The sequence below is a fragment of the Oncorhynchus mykiss genome, chromosome 14 (genome assembly GCF_057628025.1).
Source record: "Oncorhynchus mykiss isolate SJ-2025 chromosome 14, ASM5762802v1, whole genome shotgun sequence".
Lineage (NCBI taxonomy): Eukaryota > Metazoa > Chordata > Actinopteri > Salmoniformes > Salmonidae > Oncorhynchus > Oncorhynchus mykiss.
The window spans coordinates 39,127,526-39,146,296 of record NC_143035.1 but is presented as its reverse complement, the minus strand read 5'-3'; the positions used below and the strand labels follow the sequence as shown (position 1 = coordinate 39,146,296).

The 18,771-nt window shown below is 48.6% G+C and overlaps 1 protein-coding gene across 2 annotated transcripts in view; it reads left to right on the top strand.

The window, feature by feature from the left end:
- LOC110489233 (catenin alpha-1) overlaps nucleotides 1-18,771 on the top strand; it is a 216,612-nt gene that overhangs the window by 34,693 nt on the left and 163,148 nt on the right. For both annotated transcript variants that reach the window (XM_090198908.1, XM_090198907.1), the window contains exons 5-7: nucleotides 3,598-3,717; nucleotides 6,937-7,062; nucleotides 7,308-7,451. In XM_090198908.1, coding sequence (XP_090055034.1) covers nucleotides 3,598-3,717; nucleotides 6,937-7,062; nucleotides 7,308-7,451 — 390 coding nt within the window. The remainder of the gene's footprint in view (nucleotides 1-3,597; nucleotides 3,718-6,936; nucleotides 7,063-7,307; nucleotides 7,452-18,771) is intronic.

Sequence of the window (18,771 nt, the reverse complement as noted above, 5' to 3'; positions counted from 1 at the left end):
CTTCTAACCAGGACCCGTAGGGTAGTGCACTACTTCTAACCAGGACCCGTAGGGTAGTGCACTACATCTAACCAGGACCCGTAGGGTAGTGCACTACTTCTAACCAGGACCCGTAGGGTAGTGCACTACTTCTAACCAGGACCCGTAGGGTAGTGCACTACTTCTAACCAGGACCCGTAGGGTAGTGCACTACTTCTAACCAGGACCCGTAGGGTAGTGCACTACTTCTAACCAGGACCCGTAGGGTAGTGCACTACATCTAACCAGGACCCGTAGGGAATAGGGTGCCATTTGGGACCGTTAGTAGTTGATGTTATGGTCATTCTCCCCTGTCCTCAGGGATTCTCTCCCCAGAACAGTGGGGACAGTATGTAGTTTTTATAACCCAGCCCTATTCCTCGCAATCAAGCTGGGCCAAGTGGCCAAAATAACAAGACTCCTATTTCAGAAGAACTATTCCTCCCATGTCTCTAAACCACTGATCAATAATTCCCTATTACAGGAAAAAAATAAAACTATTTCCATTGATCGCTAGTACTCTAGTTGACCTCTCGTCCTTTTGACCTCTCGTCCTTGGTCTCGGAGTTTGTGTTTTTATCTGGGACATATTCTTAGTTTCAGCTTCAGAACACAATCTCTCTCTCTCTCTGTGTGTGTGTGTGTCAGTGAGTAACCTGTTCTGATGTGAACACACCAACACCACAACGTTGTTTGACACAATGACCTCAGTGTGTCTGAGTCACTTTTACAGCCGGGATCTAAAATGGCCGACATCTGTCATTCTTCAAGCCTCAGACAGGACAGCAGCTTGAACAGGAAATGACTATGGCCTTGTATGCGTTAATTATCTTGGACTTCCGGGTGCAGATCTAGGATCAGTGTTGTCTTTTTTTATTTTTTTTAAATCACAAGATTATATAGACAGCTAAATTAGCACTCAAATACTTTTTATGACCACGGGGCCCAGGATTCTACAGAAACGCTATGATTTACTATGAAACTAAGTAGGAGCTGATTTTTTGAAAAGGACAAGTTTCTGCTCTTGAGGTTAGAGAGCCTCCACAGCTATGTGTGGTATTTCCGTGTGGGCTAGGCTCCACCCTGTGTTCTAGTTGGTTATTTTAAAAACCTTCCCATACTGGCTCTTAACATTCAATTCTTCCACTTTACCCCTTTCTTATCATGAATCTGTTTATAGCCCACCACCTCACCGGGTTAGTGGCGTCCAGATACTTGGGGCCGTGTTCGAAATGGCAAAGTGTTCCCTATGTAGTGTACACTACTTTTGACTAGGGTCCGTATCCCAAATGACACCCTATCCTCTATAGTCCCTATTCCACATGGGGTCTGGTTAAATAAAGTATATAGGGAATAGGGTGCTGTTTTTTTTTTTTTTAGACTCATACAAACTGAGGCAGTGCTCTTGCTGTAACTGAGTATCTTCATCTCGGGGCTGCAGCCAAGTCTGAGATGAAGTCATGACATGCTCTGGACACTGGCCTCCCTGTTAGAGATGAAGTCCTGACATGCTCTGGACACTGGCCTCCCTGTTAGAGATGAAGTCCTAATGAAGTCCTCTTCCACAGGGAAGAGGGAACTGTCCAGCCATACACCTGTTAGCCCCGGTCAAAAGTAACATGTATGGGCATCTTCAGTTCAAGCCAGAGCATTGCTGCTGAGCCTGGGCCCCTATAAGCTACAGCTGGTTTATTCTCAGGCCTCAATAGAATAGGCTACAGCTAGCCTAGCCATGGGCCTCAATAGAATAGGCTACAGCTAGCCTAGCCATGGGCCTCAAATAGTAGAGGCTGTGCCTAGCCTAGCTGCGGGCCTCAATAGTAGAGGTTGTGCCTAGCCTAGCCTCGGGCCTCAATAGTAGAGGCTACAGCTAGCCTCGGGCCTCAATAGAAGAGGCTACAGCTAGCCTAGCCTCGGGCCTCAATAGAAGAGGCTACAGCTAGCCTCGGGCCTCAATAGAAGAGGCTACAGCTAGCCTAGCCTCGGGTCTCAATAGAAGAGGCTACAGCTAGCTTGTTTTTGTATATTTTATCGGTTCTCACAATGGATGGCTGAATGTTTTTTTTTTTTAGACATGAGTTTATTGATGGGATTTCAGTCGTCACCCTGGGTTTGGTTACAGCCAAGCCCCAAATGGCACCCTATCTCCTACATAGTGTGCTAATAGAACCGATAGGAGAGGGGCCCTGCCTAGAGTTACAGTATTAGGACACATCGCCTCTCTCTCGCTTTGTGTGAAAAGTAAACTGTAGCTCGCTAACATGTGGCCTAGACTCCTGCAGAAGCTGTTTCTCTCTAGGCAGAGAGGACTACTACCCAGGAACTACAGACAACAACAACAACAACAACAAACAAGCTTTGTTTTGGATGCATGATCTGGCACATTCAGAGACAAGTATTGTTCCTGTCAAATACTTCTATAGTGAAGGCTCATAGGGTGCAACTTCGGATGCAGACTAGTGCACTAGTATAGAGAATAGGGTGCCGTTTGGGACGGATACCATTTGACTGTCGACAGGAGGAGGAAGTTGACATGTAACTTTCTCTCACGAAAGGGTATTTCAGGAAGGTTTATTCTTCTGTTCCCTTCATAAATGTTCATGGGAGTTCCTTTCTTTCTCTTGCATTATTAACACAGCTCAACATGAACACAAGGCATACTAGTGGATGAGATCTCTAGTGTGTGTGTTATGGTAAAGATGGGAGGGCTAACAGTTTTTTTCTGTTGTAGCAGCTAGTAGCTATTGAATAATTTAGCATGAACTGTAGCTGAGGCACTGGTCTTTAATGGACTGTTGAGTGGAAAGGAGCCATATTGACTGTGTTGGCAGCTCACGGGAAAGAACAACCTTCCTACCACAGATTCCAGAGTCCCAAATGACATCCTTTTCCCTACATAGTGCAATACTTTTGACCAGAGCCTTAAGGGCCTAGAGAGCTCAAAACCCACGGGCCCTGGTTGAAGTAGTGCACTATGTAAGGGATAGGGTGCCATTTGGGCCAAAACACTTATGAAATGCATGATAGGATCTGAATATGAGGACGCTGAATGAGCGTTGAACCTGAATGTCGATCCTGCTGTTCCCCAAGGCTATATTCCCATTGTGCTTTTCAGAACCTGCTGCCGAACATGATCAAATAGAGGGAAGAATGGGATTCTCTCCTTCCTTCCAGCTCTCACTCACACATTCTCCTATTGCCGATATGGTTGAATATATATTCAACATTTAACGTGTCAGAGATGGATTATTTTAGTGAGCAAAGAATACTCAAGGTGGTGGTGGTGCCTGGCCTTAAACGATATCACAGGAAATCCAATAATGAAATATACACTTCTGCTAGTGGTGCAGGCAGTCCATAAAGTAGAACAGAGAGCCCTAATCCATAGAGTAGCACAGAGAGCCCTAATCCATAGAGTAGCACAGAGAGCCCTAATCCATAGAGTAGCACAGGGAGCCCTAATCCATAGAGTAGCACAGAGAGCCCTAATCCATAGAGTAGCACAGAGAGCCCTAATCCATAGAGTAGCACAGAGAGCCCTGCCCGTCTAAACCGTGCGTTCCTCTGTAACCCCTCTAGGTGGAGGAGAACCTGATGAAGGTGCGTAACGCTGGAACAGAGCAGGACCTGGGCATACAGTACAAGGCCCTGAAACCAGAGGTGGACAAACTCAACATGATGGCTGCCAAGAGACAGCAGGTATGTACTGGACTGTCTGGCTGGGGGAGGTTGGGAGTGAGACAGCAAGTATGTACTGGACTGTCTGATTGGGGGAGGTTGGGAGTGAGACAGCAAGTATGTACTGGACTGTCTGGCTGGGGGAGGTTGGGAGTGAGACAGCAAGTATGTACTGGACTGTCTGATTGGGGGAGGTTGGGAGTGAGACAGCAGGTATGTACTGAACTGTCTGATTGGGGGAGGTTGGGAGTGAGACAGCAGGTATGTGCTGGACTGTCTGGCTGGGGGAGGTTGGGAGTGAGACAGCAGGTATGTACTGGACTGTCTGATTGGGGGAGGTTGGGAGTGAGACAGCAGGTATGTACTGGACTGTCTGGAGAGGGACACGAGCATGATTGGGAGTGAGATGGCTGCCAAGAGACAGCAGTCAGGTCTGTACTGCGGGATGTTTCTGGGTTAGAGGGGAAGGAGATGGTGTGACAGAGGGTGGAGAGATGTAGCGAGGGAGAGGGGTGTTATTAGGTGGCTTAGCAACCCAGGCCCTATTTCCTCTACGAGAGATGGAGTCTGAGGAGCTGAGTGACTGAAGAGATTTCTTGTTTTCAGTTCACGTTACTCCCTTGCGTTTTGTTGTGGCTGGCAAGGAAGACAGTCTTGGTTTTGTAGCTCACGTTTCCTGTAAATACCACAGTAGCTACTAGCCGGTAAGCGCACGCAATTTAACAAGCCCAGAGAAACGTTTTCTTAGAAAATATTACAATATTGAATAATGGAACCAAACCATAGGACACTCTTTAAATAATACTACAATCCACACGTATGTGCAGTCTGTACACGTTTAAATTAGCTGACAATTCACAGTAAACTCCTGCTAGCTAACAACATGCTTCAGGATCGAGCAACTTTACCGTAATCAATAAACGTTTACGAATATACAAATATAAAAGTACAATTAGTGTGTGTCACTATTATAATCTAGTGTGTCACTATTATTAGTGTGTCACTATTAGTGTGTCACTATTATAATCTAGGCTACACAGCTAGGTGACGTTAGCTAGCTAAATAAAAAAAATTCTGCGTGCTCACTCAAACGTGCTGGCTGACTGAGTTGTTTACGGGACCGTAGCTACCGTGTTAAAGTTAACCTTAGAATAAACCAGGCTTAGTTTTGTCAATATGGAAGTCAACGCAAATTGCAATTCAAAATGTTGATAATTCCCCGTGGAGTTGCTTCTTGCCTGGATCTCGGTGGCTTCCCTGTCCAGTCGAGCAAAAAAAATAAAAACAGATTTAAAACCGCGGGGAATTTCAGAATGTTTATTTATTTTTATTTGATTTAGCCTTTTATTTAACCAGGTAGACTAGTTGAGAACACCTTTATTTAACCAGGTAGACTAGTTGAGAACACCTTTATTTAACCGGGTAGGCTAGTTGAGAACACCTTTATTTAACCAGGTAGGCTAGTTGAGAACACCTTTATTTAACCAGGTAGACTAGTTGAGAACACCTTTATTTAACCAGGTAGACTAGTTGAGAACACCTTTATTTAACCAGGTAGACTAGTTGAGAACACCTTTATTTAACCAGGTAGGCTAGTTGAGAACACCTTTATTTAACCAGGTAGACTAGTTGAGAACACCTTTATTTAACCAGGTAGACTAGTTGAGAACACCTTTATTTAACCAGGTAGACTAGTTGAGAACACCTTTATTTAACCAGGTAGACTAGTTGAGAACACCTTTATTTAACCGGGTAGACTAGTTGAGAACACCTTTATTTAACCAGGTAGACTAGTTGAGAACACCTTTATTTAACCAGGTAGACTAGTTGAGAACACCTTTATTTAACCGGGTAGGCTAGTTGAGAACACCTTTATTTAACCAGGTAGACTAGTTGAGAACACCTTTATTTAACCAGGTAGACTAGTTGAGAACACCTTTATTTAACCAGGTAGACTAGTTGAGAACACCTTTATTTAACCAGGTAGACTAGTTGAGAACACCTTTATTTAACCAGGTAGACTAGTTGAGAACACCTTTATTTAACCAGGTAGGCTAGTTGAGAACACCTTTATTTAACCAGGTAGACTAGTTGAGAACACCTTTATTTAACCAGGTAGGCTAGTTGAGAACATCTTTATTTAACCAGGTAGGCCAGTTGAGAACACCTTTATTTAACCAGGTAGGCTAGTTGAGAACAAGTTCTCATTTACAACTGCGACCTGACCAAGATAAAGCAAAGCAGTGCGACACAAACAACAACAACAGAGTTACACATGGAGTAAAACAAACACAGTCAATTCCAGAGGAAGTTGATATGTAACTTTCTATCACGGAAGGGTATTTCAGGAAGGTTTCTTCTTCTCTTCCCTTCATAAATGTAGAACAAAAGAAAACAAAAAGTCTATATACAATGAGATTTACTCTATGTAAATACTATACTATAATATGAATACTTGTACTTTAGGCTTCCGTTCCAGAGCCTTCAGTTTATTTAGCTTAGTTCATGGCTGCATTTCATTCCCTAATATAATGCGTTTTTGACTTAGTGACCGTAGGGCCTATAGTGCCCTATATGTGGAATAATGTCATTTGGGAGGCAGCAGTCTGTCTCTCCCATAAAATAACGCTGGGAGTAAGTAGCACAGAGCTATGCATTTAAGCTGTACGGCGAGGCCTGTTGGAATGGCCTGATTATGGCGGTGCTGTATCACCGCAGGGGAGTGACAGACAGACACGCAGAAAGGAGAATCTAGGTCACTCAGACCATGTATTGGTCTCCAAATAACGTAATGGTAATGATGCCGTTGTGTCTCTCTCTCTCTCTGTGTGTCTCTGTCTCTCTCTGTGTGTGTCTGTCTCTCTCTGTGTGTGTCTGTCTCTCTCTGTGTGTGTCTGTCTCTCTCTGTGTGTGTCTGTCTCTCTCTGTGTGTGTCTGTCTCTCTCTGTGTGTGTCTGTCTCTCTCTGTGTGTGTCTGTCTCTCTCTGTGTGTGTCTGTCTCTCTCTGTGTGTGTCTGTCTCTCTCTGTGTGTGTCTGTCTCTCTCTGTGTGTGTCTGTCTCTCTCTGTGTGTGTCTGTCTCTCTCTGTGTGTGTCTGTCTCTCTCTGTGTGTGTCTGTCTCTCTCTGTGTGTGTCTGTCTCTCTCTGTGTGTGTCTGTCTCTGTGTGTGTCTGTCTCTCTCTGTGTGTGTCTGTCTCTGTGTGTCTCTCTCTCTCTCTCTGTGTCTGTCTCTCTCTGTAGGAGTTGAAGGATGTTCACCATAAGGATCGGATGGCGGCTGCCCGCGGTGTTCTCCAGAGGAACATCCCCATGCTCTACACCGCCTCCCGCGCCTGCCTTCAACACCCTGACCTGGCCGCATACAAGGTCTGTAGTAGAACAGTGTCTTCAAATCATTTCCGTGCCCACTAAGTGCTCCTTGAAACTGTTTTAATGAATGCTTTCAAGAGCTATCCTCTGGGATGAAATTAGAATAGATTCAAGTTCAATAGCACATTTCATTACATACAGAATCTCAAAGCTCTTCAAAGACACATCTTGTTAATGTATTTTATTATCTTTTAGTTTTCCCTAAATAACATTTTTTTTTTGAATTTAATTCCATTCTCTAGGCGAACCGTGATCTGATCTACAAGCAGCTTCAGCATGCAGTCTCAGGCATCTCTAATGCTGCCCAGGCTACCGCCTCGGATGATGCTGCCTTCAACCACCCTGCTGGGGGAGGAGAGCTGGCCTACGCTCTCAACAACTTTGATGTAAGTCTAGGAGGGATGGGGTTTGGAGAGGGAGGAGAGCTGGCCTACGCTCTCAACAACTTTGATGTAAGTCTAGGAGGGATGGGGTTTGGAGAGGGAGGAGAGCTGGCCTACGCTCTCAACAACTTTGATGTAAGTCTAGGAGAGATGGGGTTTGGAGAGGGAGGAGAGCTGGCCTACGCTCTCAACAACTTTGATGTAAGTCTAGGAGGGATGGGGTTTGGAGAGGGAGCAGAGCTGGCCTACGCTCTCAACAACTTTGATGTAAGTCTAGGAGAGATGGGGTTTGGAGAGGGAGGAGAGCTGGCCTACGCTCTCAACAACTTTGATGTAAGTCTAGGAGGGATGGGGTTTGGAGAGGGAGGAGAGCTGGCCTACGCTCTCAACAACTTTGATGTAAGTCTAGGAGAGATGGGGTTTGGAGAGGGAGCAGAGCTGGCCTACGCTCTCAACAACTTTGATGTAAGTCTAGGAGGGATGGGGTTTGGAGAGGGAGCTGGCCTACGCTCTCAACAACTTTGATGTAAGTCTAGGAGGGATGGGGTTTGGAGAGGGAGGAGAGCTGGCCTACGCTCTCAACAACTTTGATGTAAGTCTAGGAGGGATGGGGTTTGGAGAGGGAGGAGAGCTGGTCTACGCTCTCAACAACTTTGATGTAAGTCTAGGAGGGATGGGGTTTGGAGAGGGAGGAGAGCTGGCCTACGCTCTCAACAACTTTGATGTAAGTCTAGGAGGGATGGGGTTTGGAGAGGGAGCAGAGCTGGCCTACGCTCTCAACAACTTTGATGTAAGTCTAGGAGGGATGGGGTTTGGAGAGGGAGCTGGCCTACGCTCTCAACAACTTTGATGTAAGTCTAGGAGGGATGGGGTTTGGAGAGGGAGGAGAGCTGGCCTACGCTCTCAACAACTTTGATGTAAGTCTAGGAGGGATGGGGTTTGGAGAGGGAGGAGAGCTGGCCTACGCTCTCAACAACTTTGATGTAAGTCTAGGAGGGATGGGGTTTGGAGAGGGAGCAGAGCTGGCCTACGCTCTCAACAACTTTGATGTAAGTCTAGGAGAGATGGGGTTTGGAGAGGGAGCAGAGCTGGCCTACGCTCTCAACAACTTTGATGTAAGTCTAGGAGAGATGGGGTTTGGAGAGGGAGCAGAGCTGGCCTACGCTCTCAACAACTTTGATGTAAGTCTAGGAGGGATGGGGTTTGGAGAGGGAGCTGGCCTACGCTCTCAACAACTTTGATGTAAGTCTAGGAGGGATGGGGTTTGGAGAGGGAGGAGAGCTGGCCTACGCTCTCAACAACTTTGATGTAAGTCTAGGAGGGATGGGGTTTGGAGAGGGAGGAGAGCTGGCCTACGCTCTCAACAACTTTGATGTAAGTCTAGGAGGGATGGGGTTTGGAGAGGAGGGAGAGCTGGCCTACGCTCTCAACAACTTTGATGTAAGTCTAGGAGGGATGGGGTTTGGAGAGGGAGGAGAGCTGGCCTACTCTCTCAACAACTTTGATGTAAGTCTAGGAGAGATGGGGTTTGGAGAGGGAGCAGAGCTGGCCTACGCTCTCAACAACTTTGATGTAAGTCTAGGAGGGATGGGGTTTGGAGAGGGAGCAGAGCTGGCCTACGCTCTCAACAACTTTGATGTAAGTCTAGGAGGGATGGGGTTTGGAGAGGGAGCTGGCCTACGCTCTCAACAACTTTGATGTAAGTCTAGGAGGGATGGGGTTTGGAGAGGGAGGAGAGCTGGCCTACGCTCTCAACAACTTTGATGTAAGTCTAGGAGGGATGGGGTTTGGAGAGGGAGCAGAGCTGGCCTACGCTCTCAACAACTTTGATGTAAGTCTAGGAGGGATGGGGTTTGGAGAGGAGGGAGAGCTGGCCTACGCTCTCAACAACTTTTACGCAAGTCTAGGAGGGATGGGGTTTGGAGAGGGAGCTGGCCCCCTCTCCCACTACTCTGGGCCCCCCCCCGCTCCCACTACTCTGGGGCCCCCCCCGCTCCCACTACTCTGGGGCCCCCCCCGCTCCCACTACTCTGGGGCCCCCCCCGCTCCCACTACTCTGGGGCCCCCCCCGCTCCCACTACTCTTGGGCCCCCCCTCTCCCCCTACTCTTGGGCCCCCCCTACTCTGGGGCCCCCCCTCTGCCTCTACTCTGGGGGCCCCCCTCTGCCTCTACTCTGGGGGCCCCCCCTCTCCCCCTACTCTGGGGCCCCCCTCTCCCCCTACTCTGGGGCCCTCTCATCTTCCTTCATGACCGCTAATAGAGGAAAGTATATTGGCATAATGTGGCTTCTAAAATGTCTTGTCTCTTCCTTTCATCTCAGTTCCTTTCATCTCAGTTCCTTGGTCTGAACTGATCTGATGACACTGGATACATGCAATGGTTTTTAAAGCAGGTAGACCCCCCCCCCCACCACCACCACCACACAAAAACCATGACATTATTCTTTTCTATTTACCAACTCATTCAGTGTGTGTCCCAAACAGCACCCTATTTTCTATATAGTGCACTGCTTTCGACCGGGGCCTATTGTGTAGTCAATAGGGAACAGGGTTCCACTTAGACACCAGCAGAGCAGTGCCTGTTCTTGACTGTTTTTGCTTTCGGAGCACATTTGTGTTTTTCATACAGAGATAACATTTACAATTCTCTTCCCCTTCCCAGTGTGTCTCATTTTAAATAGGACCATTTACATAGAACCCATTGTAGTGATTTCTCTGTCACAATGGTATCGGCTAGTCCTCATTTCTCTGTCACAATGGTATTAGCTAGTCCTCATTTCTCTGTCACAATGGTATCAACTAGTCCTCATTTCTCTGTCACAATGGTATCTGCTAGTCCTCATTTCTCTGTCACAATGGTATCAGCTAGTCCTCATTTCTCTGTCACAATGGTATTAGCTAGTCCTCATTTCTCTGTCACAATGGTATCGGCTAGTCCTCATTTCTCTGTCACAATGGTATCGGCTAGTCCTCATTTCTCTGTCACAATGGTATCTGCTAGTCCTCATTTCTCTGTCACAATGGTATCTGCTAGTCCTCATCTCTACTGCTGCTGGAGAACTAAAGCGACCACTACAACAGATCAAAGCAACCCCCTCCATTTTGCATCCCGAATGGTACTCTAGTCTCTACGTAGTGCATTACTTTTTTTTACCAGGGCCCATAGGGAGTAGGGAATCCCATAGAGCTTTGGTCAAAAGTAGTGCACAGTATAGGGAGTAGGGTGCTGTTTGGGAGGGAATAGGGCCCAGCCTGTGAGGGGATGTTACCACTGTAGTGTCTGCAGATCAATCCAAATGGTACTCTAGTCTTTACTTAGTGCACTACTTTTGACCAGGACCCATAGGGAGTAGGGTGCTGTTTGGGAGGGAATAGGGCCCAGCCTGTGAGGGGATGTTACCACTGTAGTGTCTGCAGATCAATCCAAATGGAAACTCTAGTCTTTACTTAGTGCACTACTTTTGACCAGGAGCCATAGGGAGTAGGGTGCTGTTTGGGAGGGAATAGGTCCCAGCCTGTGAGGGGATGTTACCACTGTAGTGTCTGCAGATCAACCCAAATGGAAACTCTAGTCTTTACTTAGTGCACTACTTTTGACCAGGAGCCATAGGGAGTAGGGTGCTGTTTGGGAGGGAATAGGGCCCAGCCTGTGAGGGGATGTTACCACTGTAGTGTCTGCAGATCAATCCAAATGGAAACTCTAGTCTTTACTTAGTGCACTACTTTTGACCAGGAGCCATAGGGAGTAGGGTGCTGTTTGGGAGGGAATAGGGCCCAGCCTGTGAGGGGATGTTACCACTGTAGTGTCTGCAGATCAATCCAAATGGAAACTCTAGTCTTTACTTAGTGCACTACTTTTGACCAGGAGCCATAGGGAGTAGGGTGCTGTTTGGGAGGGAATAGGTCCCAGCCTGTGAGGGGATGTTACCACTGTAGTGTCTGCAGATCAACCCAAATGGAAACTCTAGTCTTTACTTAGTGCACTACTTTTGACCAGGAGCCATAGGGAGTAGGGTGCTGTTTGGGAGGGAATAGGGCCCAGCCTGAAACTCTCTTTCTCTCGTTTCTCCTTCCTTTTTTTTTGTTTTTGTGAGAAAGTACACTACATGTCCAAATCTAACCCCCAACCCTGCTCGTCGAAACATCTCATTCCAAAATCATGTGCGTTAATATGGAGTTGGTCCACCCCCCTTTGCTGCTATAACAGCCTCCACTCTTCTGGGAAGGCTTTTCCACTAGATGTTGGAACATTGCTGCTATAACGGCCTCCACTCTTCTGGGAAGGCTTTTCCACTAGATGTTGGAACATTGCTGCTATAACAGCCTCCACTCTTCTGGGAAGGCTTTTCCACTAGATGTTGGAACATTGCTGCTATAACAGCCTCCACTCTTCTGGGAAGGCTTTCCACTAGATGTTGGAACATTGCTGCTATAACAGCCTCTACTCTTCTGGGGAGGCTGTCCACTAGATGTTGGAACATTGCTGCTATAACAGCCTCCAGTCTTCTGGGAAGACTTTCCACTCGATGTTGGAACATTGCTGCTATAACAGCCTCCACTCTTCTGGGAAGACTTTCCACTCGATGTTGGAACATTGCTGCTATAACAGCCTCCACTCTTCTGGGAAGGCTTTCCACTAGATGTTGGAACATTGCTGCTATAACAGCCTCCACTCTTCTGGGAAGACTTTCCACTAGATGTTGGAACATTGCTGTTGGGTCTTGCTTCCATTCAGCCATAAGCGCATTAGTGTGGTCAGGCACTGATGTGGGGCGATAAGTCCTGTCTCGCAGTCGGCGTTCCAATTCATCCCAAAGGTGTTTGATGGGGTGGAGGTCAGGGCTCTGTGCAAGGACAGGCAAGTTCTTCCACACCGATCTCGACAAAACATTTCAACCTCACTTTGTGCACTGTCATGATGAAACAGGAAAAGGCCATCCCCAAACTGTTGCCACAAAGTTGGAAGCACAGAATGGTCTAGAATGTCATTGTATGCTGTAGCATTAAGATTTCCCTTCACTGGAACTAAGGGGCCCGAACCATGAAAAATAGCCCCAGACCATTATTCCTCCTCCACCAAACGTTACAGTTGGCACTATGCATTGGGTGCGGTAGCGTTCTCCTGGCATCCACCAAACCCAGATTTGTACGTCAGACTGGCAGATGGTGAAGCGTGATTCAACACTCCAGAGAACGTGTTTCCACTGCTCCATAGTCCAATGGCGGGGAGTTTTACACCAGTCCAGCCGACTTGGCATTGCACATGGTGATCTTAGGCTTGTGTGAGGCTGCTAGGTCATGGAAACCCATTTCATGAAGCTCCTGACAAACAGTTATTGTGTTGCCGTTTCCAGAGGCAGTTGGAACTCGGTAGTGGCAGAAGATTTTTCAAGAAGTCTTGTTCTGTGAGCTTGTGTTGACTACCACTTTTGAGGCTGAGCCGTTGTTTCTCCTAGACGTTTTCGCTTTACAATTGACCGGGGCAACTCTAGCAGGGCTAGATGATGAAACTGGAGTATCGGAGACCAGCCACCCAGTGAGATGATGAGACTGAAGAGTATCTGAGACCAGCCACCCAGAGAGATGATGAGACTGAGGAGTATCTGAGACCAGCCACCCAGAGAGATGATGAAACTGAAGAGTATCGGAGACCATCCACCCAGAGAGATGATGAAATTGAGTATTACTGTCTGTAATAAAGCCGTTTTGTGGGAGAAACTCTGATTGGCTGCGTCCCTGCCCGGTCATGTGAAATCCAGAGATTAGGGCCCAATGAATGCGGTTCAATTGACTGGATTTCCTTATGAACTGTAAAATCGTTGACATTGTTTCGTTGCGGTTATTTATGTTAACTATAGCATGTAAACCAATTTCCTGCAATTCTGGGATTTTCTCCATGCAGCCGAGAGAAACTATTATTTTAAAGCTAATTTCCTGCAATTCTATGCATTTTTACCATGGATAAATCAGTGTTATTTTGTTCTAGCATAATAACTAAATGAATACTGCTAAATTAATTGTTTTGGGAATTTTTATTCTCGGTCTAGGTTATATTTAGGTGATTTGTTAGTTCTCAAATATTATATTGTTGAAAGGAAATGATGGGAACGTTGTCTTTTCTACATATTTATTTGTTTATGCTGTTTGGACATAAGCGACACACACTTAAACGGCCCTCTGAAGGATTACAACAGCAGGAAAAAGTCTCTGCCATGTCATGCTAATGCTAATTGGGAGCTAACATGGCTGCCATTAGAATGTTGTCATGTAAATGTATCATAATGCTGAAACCACATTGGCCCAACTATAAATACATGACTCTTGGTACTTTCCATCTTAACTCTTCTCTCCACAGTGCCAGGCCCAACAGAAAAGCTTCTACTTGCTCTATCAGAAGGAGTCTGTCCAAAAATGGAACCCTTCATTTATAATGCACTACTTTAGACCAGAGCCTGTAGGGGTTTCTTCTGTGTATTTCAGGACACCAGTAAAACATTTTTTTTTGTGGGGTGGGGGGTTGAAATCAAAAATATTCAATTAACTTTATTGGCAAAAGGTTAGATTTGAAGTTGAGGCTATGCCCTGTTTATGACAACCAAATGAACAATCAGGGATTTTGTTACCATCTGAAACCCTGAGATTCAAATCTTCTAGGTTTGTTTTGGGAGTCGGCATTATTAATCTGATCCAATCCTGGATTACAAGGCTTCCTGGACTGAATTCAATCAAACACACAGGATAACATGTCAACAGCTGTAAAGCTTTACAGACATATTTACAAAGGGACGAGAGGGACGAGAGGGACTGTCAAGATGTGTTATTTTAAACCTGTTTTTGGTTAGATTTATTATAATTTTTTGGGGGGGGGGGGGGGGGGGGGTTATTGTGTGTAGATTGAGGGGGGAAAACTATTGTTTTATAAGGCTGTTGTAAAACTAAGTGGATGAAGTCAAGGGGTCTGACTACTTTCTGAATGCACTGTATATGGCTCTGGTCGGTAGTGACCCCAGATGACAGCGGTGGTCGGTAGTGACCCCAGATGGCAGCGGTAGTGACCCCAGATGACAGCGGTGGTCGGTAGTGACCCCAGATGGCAGCGGTAGTGACCCCAGATGACAGCGGTGGTCGGTAGTGACCCCAGATGGCAGCGGTGGTCGGTAGTGACCCCAGATGGCAGCGGTAGTGACCCCAGATGGCAGCGGTAGTGACCCCAGATGGCAGCGGTAGTGACCCCAGATGGCAGCGGTAGTGACCCCCAGATGACAGCGGTAGTGACCCCAGATGGCAGCGGTAGTGACCCCAGATGACAGCGGTAGTGACCCCAGATGGCAGCGGTAGTGACCCCAGATGGCAGCGGTAGTGACCCCAGATGGCAGCGGTAGTGACCCCAGATGGCAGCGGTGGTCGGTAGTGACCCCAGATGGCAGCGGTAGTGACCCCAGATGGCAGCGGTAGTGACCCCAGATGGCAGCAGTAGTGACCCCAGATGACAGCGGTAGTGACCCCAGATGGCAGCGGTAGTGACCCCAGATGGCAGCGGTAGTGACCCCAGATGGCAGCGGTGGTCGGTAGTGACCCCAGATGACAGCGGTAGTGACCCCAGATGACAGCGGTAGTGACCCCAGATGACAGCGGTAGTGACCCCAGATGACAGCGGTGGTCGGTAGTGACCCCAGATGACAGCGGTGGTCGGTAGTGACCCCAGATGGCAGCGGTGGTGACCCCAGATGGCAGCGGTAGTGACCCCAGATGGCAGCGGTAGTGACCCCAGATGGCAGCGGTAGTGACCCCAGATGGCAGCGGTAGTGACCCCAGATGGCAGCGGTAGTGACCCCAGATGGCAGCGGTAGTGACCCCAGATGGCAGCGGTAGTGACCCCAGATGGCAGCGGTAGTGACCCCAGATGGCAGCGGTAGTGACCCCAGATGGCAGCGGTAGTGACCCCAGATGGCAGCGGTGGTCGGTAGTGACCCCAGATGACAGCGGTGGTCGGTAGTGACCCCAGATGGCAGCGTTAGTGACCCCAGATGGCAGCGTTAGTGACCCCAGATGGCAGCGGTAGTGACCCCAGATGGCAGCGGTAGTGACCCCAGATGGCAGCGGTAGTGACCCCAGATGACAGCGGTAGTGACCCCCGATGGCAGCGGTGGTCGGTAGTGACCCCAGATGGCAGCGGTGGTCGGTAGTGACCCCAGATGACAGCGGTAGTGACCCCAGATGGCAGCGGTAGTGACCCCAGATGGCAGCGGTGGTCGGTAGTGACCCCAGATGGCAGCGGTAGTGACCCCAGATGACAGCGGTAGTGACCCCAGATGGCAGCGGTAGTGACCCCAGATGGCAGCGGTAGTGACCCCAGATGACAGCGGTAGTGACCCCAGATGGCAGCGGTAGTGACCCCAGATGACAGCGGTGGTCGGTAGTGACCCCAGATGACAGCGGTAGTGACCCCAGATGACAGCGGTAGTGACCCCAGATGACAGCGGTAGTGACCCCAGATGACAGCGGTGGTCGGTAGTGACCCCAGATGGCAGCGGTAGTGACCCCAGATGGCAGCGGTAGTGAACCCAGATGGCAGCGGTAGTGACCCCAGATGGCAGCGGTGGTCGGTAGTGACCCCAGATGGCAGCGGTAGTGACCCCAGATGGCAGCGGTAGTGACCCCAGATGGCAGCGGTAGTGACCCCAGATGGCAGCGGTAGTGACCCCAGATGGCAGCGGTAGTGACCCCAGATGGCAGCGGTAGTGACCCCAGATGGCAGCGGTAGTGACCCCAGATGACAGCGGTAGTGACCCCAGATGACAGCGGTAGTGACCCCAGATGACAGCGGTGGTGACCCCAGATGACAGCGGTGGTCGGTAGTGACCCCAGATGACAGCGGTGGTCGGTAGTGACCCCAGATGGCAGCGGTAGTGACCCCAGATGGCAGCGGTAGTGACCCCAGATGGCAGCGGTAGTGACCCCAGATGGCAGCGTTAGTGACCCCAGATGGCAGCGTTAGTGACCCCAGATGGCAGCGGTAGTGACCCCAGATGGCAGCGGTAGTGGCAGCGGTGGTCGGTAGTGACCCCCGATGGCAGCGGTGGTCGGTAGTGACCCCCGATGGCAGCGGTGGTCGGTAGTGACCCCCGATGGCAGCGGTAGTGACCCCAGATGGCAGCGGTAGTGACCCCCGATGGCAGCGGTGGTCGGTAGTGACCCCCGATGGCAGCGGTAGTGACCCCAGATGACAGCGGTAGTGACCCCCGATGGCAGCGGTAGTGACCCCAGATGGTAGAGCGGGAGAAAAAAATATATAAAAAAAATACCACCACTAATTAGTCCTCTTCCTGTATGTTCCCCCCCCCCCCCCCCCTCTCTGCCCTGCTATGAGGTATGGGACTCCATCCACCTCCTGAGGAGTTCAGTTGGTCCATATAAAGTACATGTGAGATTCCTCCTTTCAGTCCAGGTAGTACAGACCCAGCCAGGGAGTCTGATCTGCACTGAGTCCAAGTTGGCTGCAGTTTGTCTGGCTCTCTCTGTCTCTCTCTCTGTCTCTCTCTCTCTCTCTGTCTCTCTCTCTGTCTCTCTCTCTGTCTCTCTCTCTGTCTCTCTCTCTGTCTCTCTCTCTGTCTCTCTGTCTGCAGTGCCAACGAATAGAACATGGGGTGGAGTGTGTTCTGTCTGCATGCCAAGGCTTTGGCCCTACGGACTTATGAATATTGATGAAATCTGTTTCACATTCGTATTTGTCTGCAGTTAGTACCCACACAAAGGAGAATTCTATGTTAGTATTTTTTGGGGATGTGACAGACAAGGACATGAGTATGCATGCTCCTCTCCAGCTGTGTAATAGCTTTACAACTGTCATGAAGTATGTGGTCTCTTCTGTCTTGACGGGTTCCTCTCGGGTCTCTTCTGTCTAGACGGGGAGGGACAGGGTTCCTCTCGGGTCTCTTCTGTCTAGACGGGGAGGGACAGGGTTCCTCTCGGGTCTCTTCTGTCTAGACGGGTTCCTCTCGGTCCCTTCTGTCTAGACGGGGATGGACAGGGTTCCTTTCGGTCTCTTCTGTCTAGACGGGTTCCTCTCGGTCTCTTCTGTCTAGACGGGTTCCTCTTGGTCTCTTCTGTCTAGACGGGTTCCTCTCGGTCTCTTCTGTCTAGACGGGGAGGGACAGGGTCTCTTCTGTCTAGACGGGTTCTTCTCGGGTCTCTTCTGTCTAGACTGGGAGGGACAGGGTTCCTCTCGGGTCTCTTCTGTCTAGGCGGGGAGGGACAGGGTTCCTCTCGGGTCTCTTCTGTCTAGGTGGGAAGGGACATGGTTCCTTGCTAATCCCACCTTCTTTGTAAAGAGTTACACACTTAAACTTAAACTTTTAACGCTTTGTAGATTGTGGTTCTCCTCCAGGCCTCAGGCTCTTTTGGTTCCCCCAAAACTGTCCCTTGGGTTAGACCTCACCAAACTACCATGAATGGCACCCTATTCCCTATGGGCCCTAGTCAAAAATAGTGCACTATATAGGGAAAAGGGTGCCATTTGGGATGTAAAGTTGTAAGTCCTGAACCACATGGTCTGAACCACAGAAGGGAAAGATTTCTCTGTAAAACACATCTCAAGTTTTTCTTAAGCTTCAGGAAGTATAGCACACAACAAGGTTGACGGACTGCTACCTAACCTGGGCTGTGTACCAATTGGCACCTCATTCCCTATGTAGTGCACTACTTTTGACTTTGGCCGTTACGGTATAGGGTACCATTTCGAACACCAACTTGGAAGTCCTGTATGAGATGTCTGGTCCGAGACAGACTGCACAAAAAACACATTATTGTGTCTGGAAGTGTCAGAGAAGACCTTATTCCAAATGTTGTCCATATTAAGCCCTGTAGCTGCTACCACCTTAATGAATGCGTTACGTTTCAGCCCTGTAGCTGCTACCTCCTTAATGAATGCGTTAGGTTTCAGCCCTGTAGCTGCTACCTCCTTAATGCATTAGCTTTCAGCCCTGTAGCTGCTACCACCTTAATGAATGCATTAGGTTTCAGCCCTGTAGCTGCTACCACCTTAATGAATGCGTTAGGTGTCAGCCCTGTAGCTGCTACCACCTTAATGTGTTCGGTTTCAGCCCTGTAGCTGCTACCTCCTTAATGAATGCGTTAGGTTTCAGCCCTGTAGCTGCTACCACCTTAATGAATGCGTTAGGTTTCAGCCCTGTAGCTGCTACCACCTTAATGTGTTCGGTTTCAGCCCTGTAGCTGCTACCTCCTTAATGAATGCGTTAGGTTTCAGCCCTGTAGCTGCTACCACCTTAATGAATGCGTTAGGTTTCAGCCTTGTAGCTGCTAC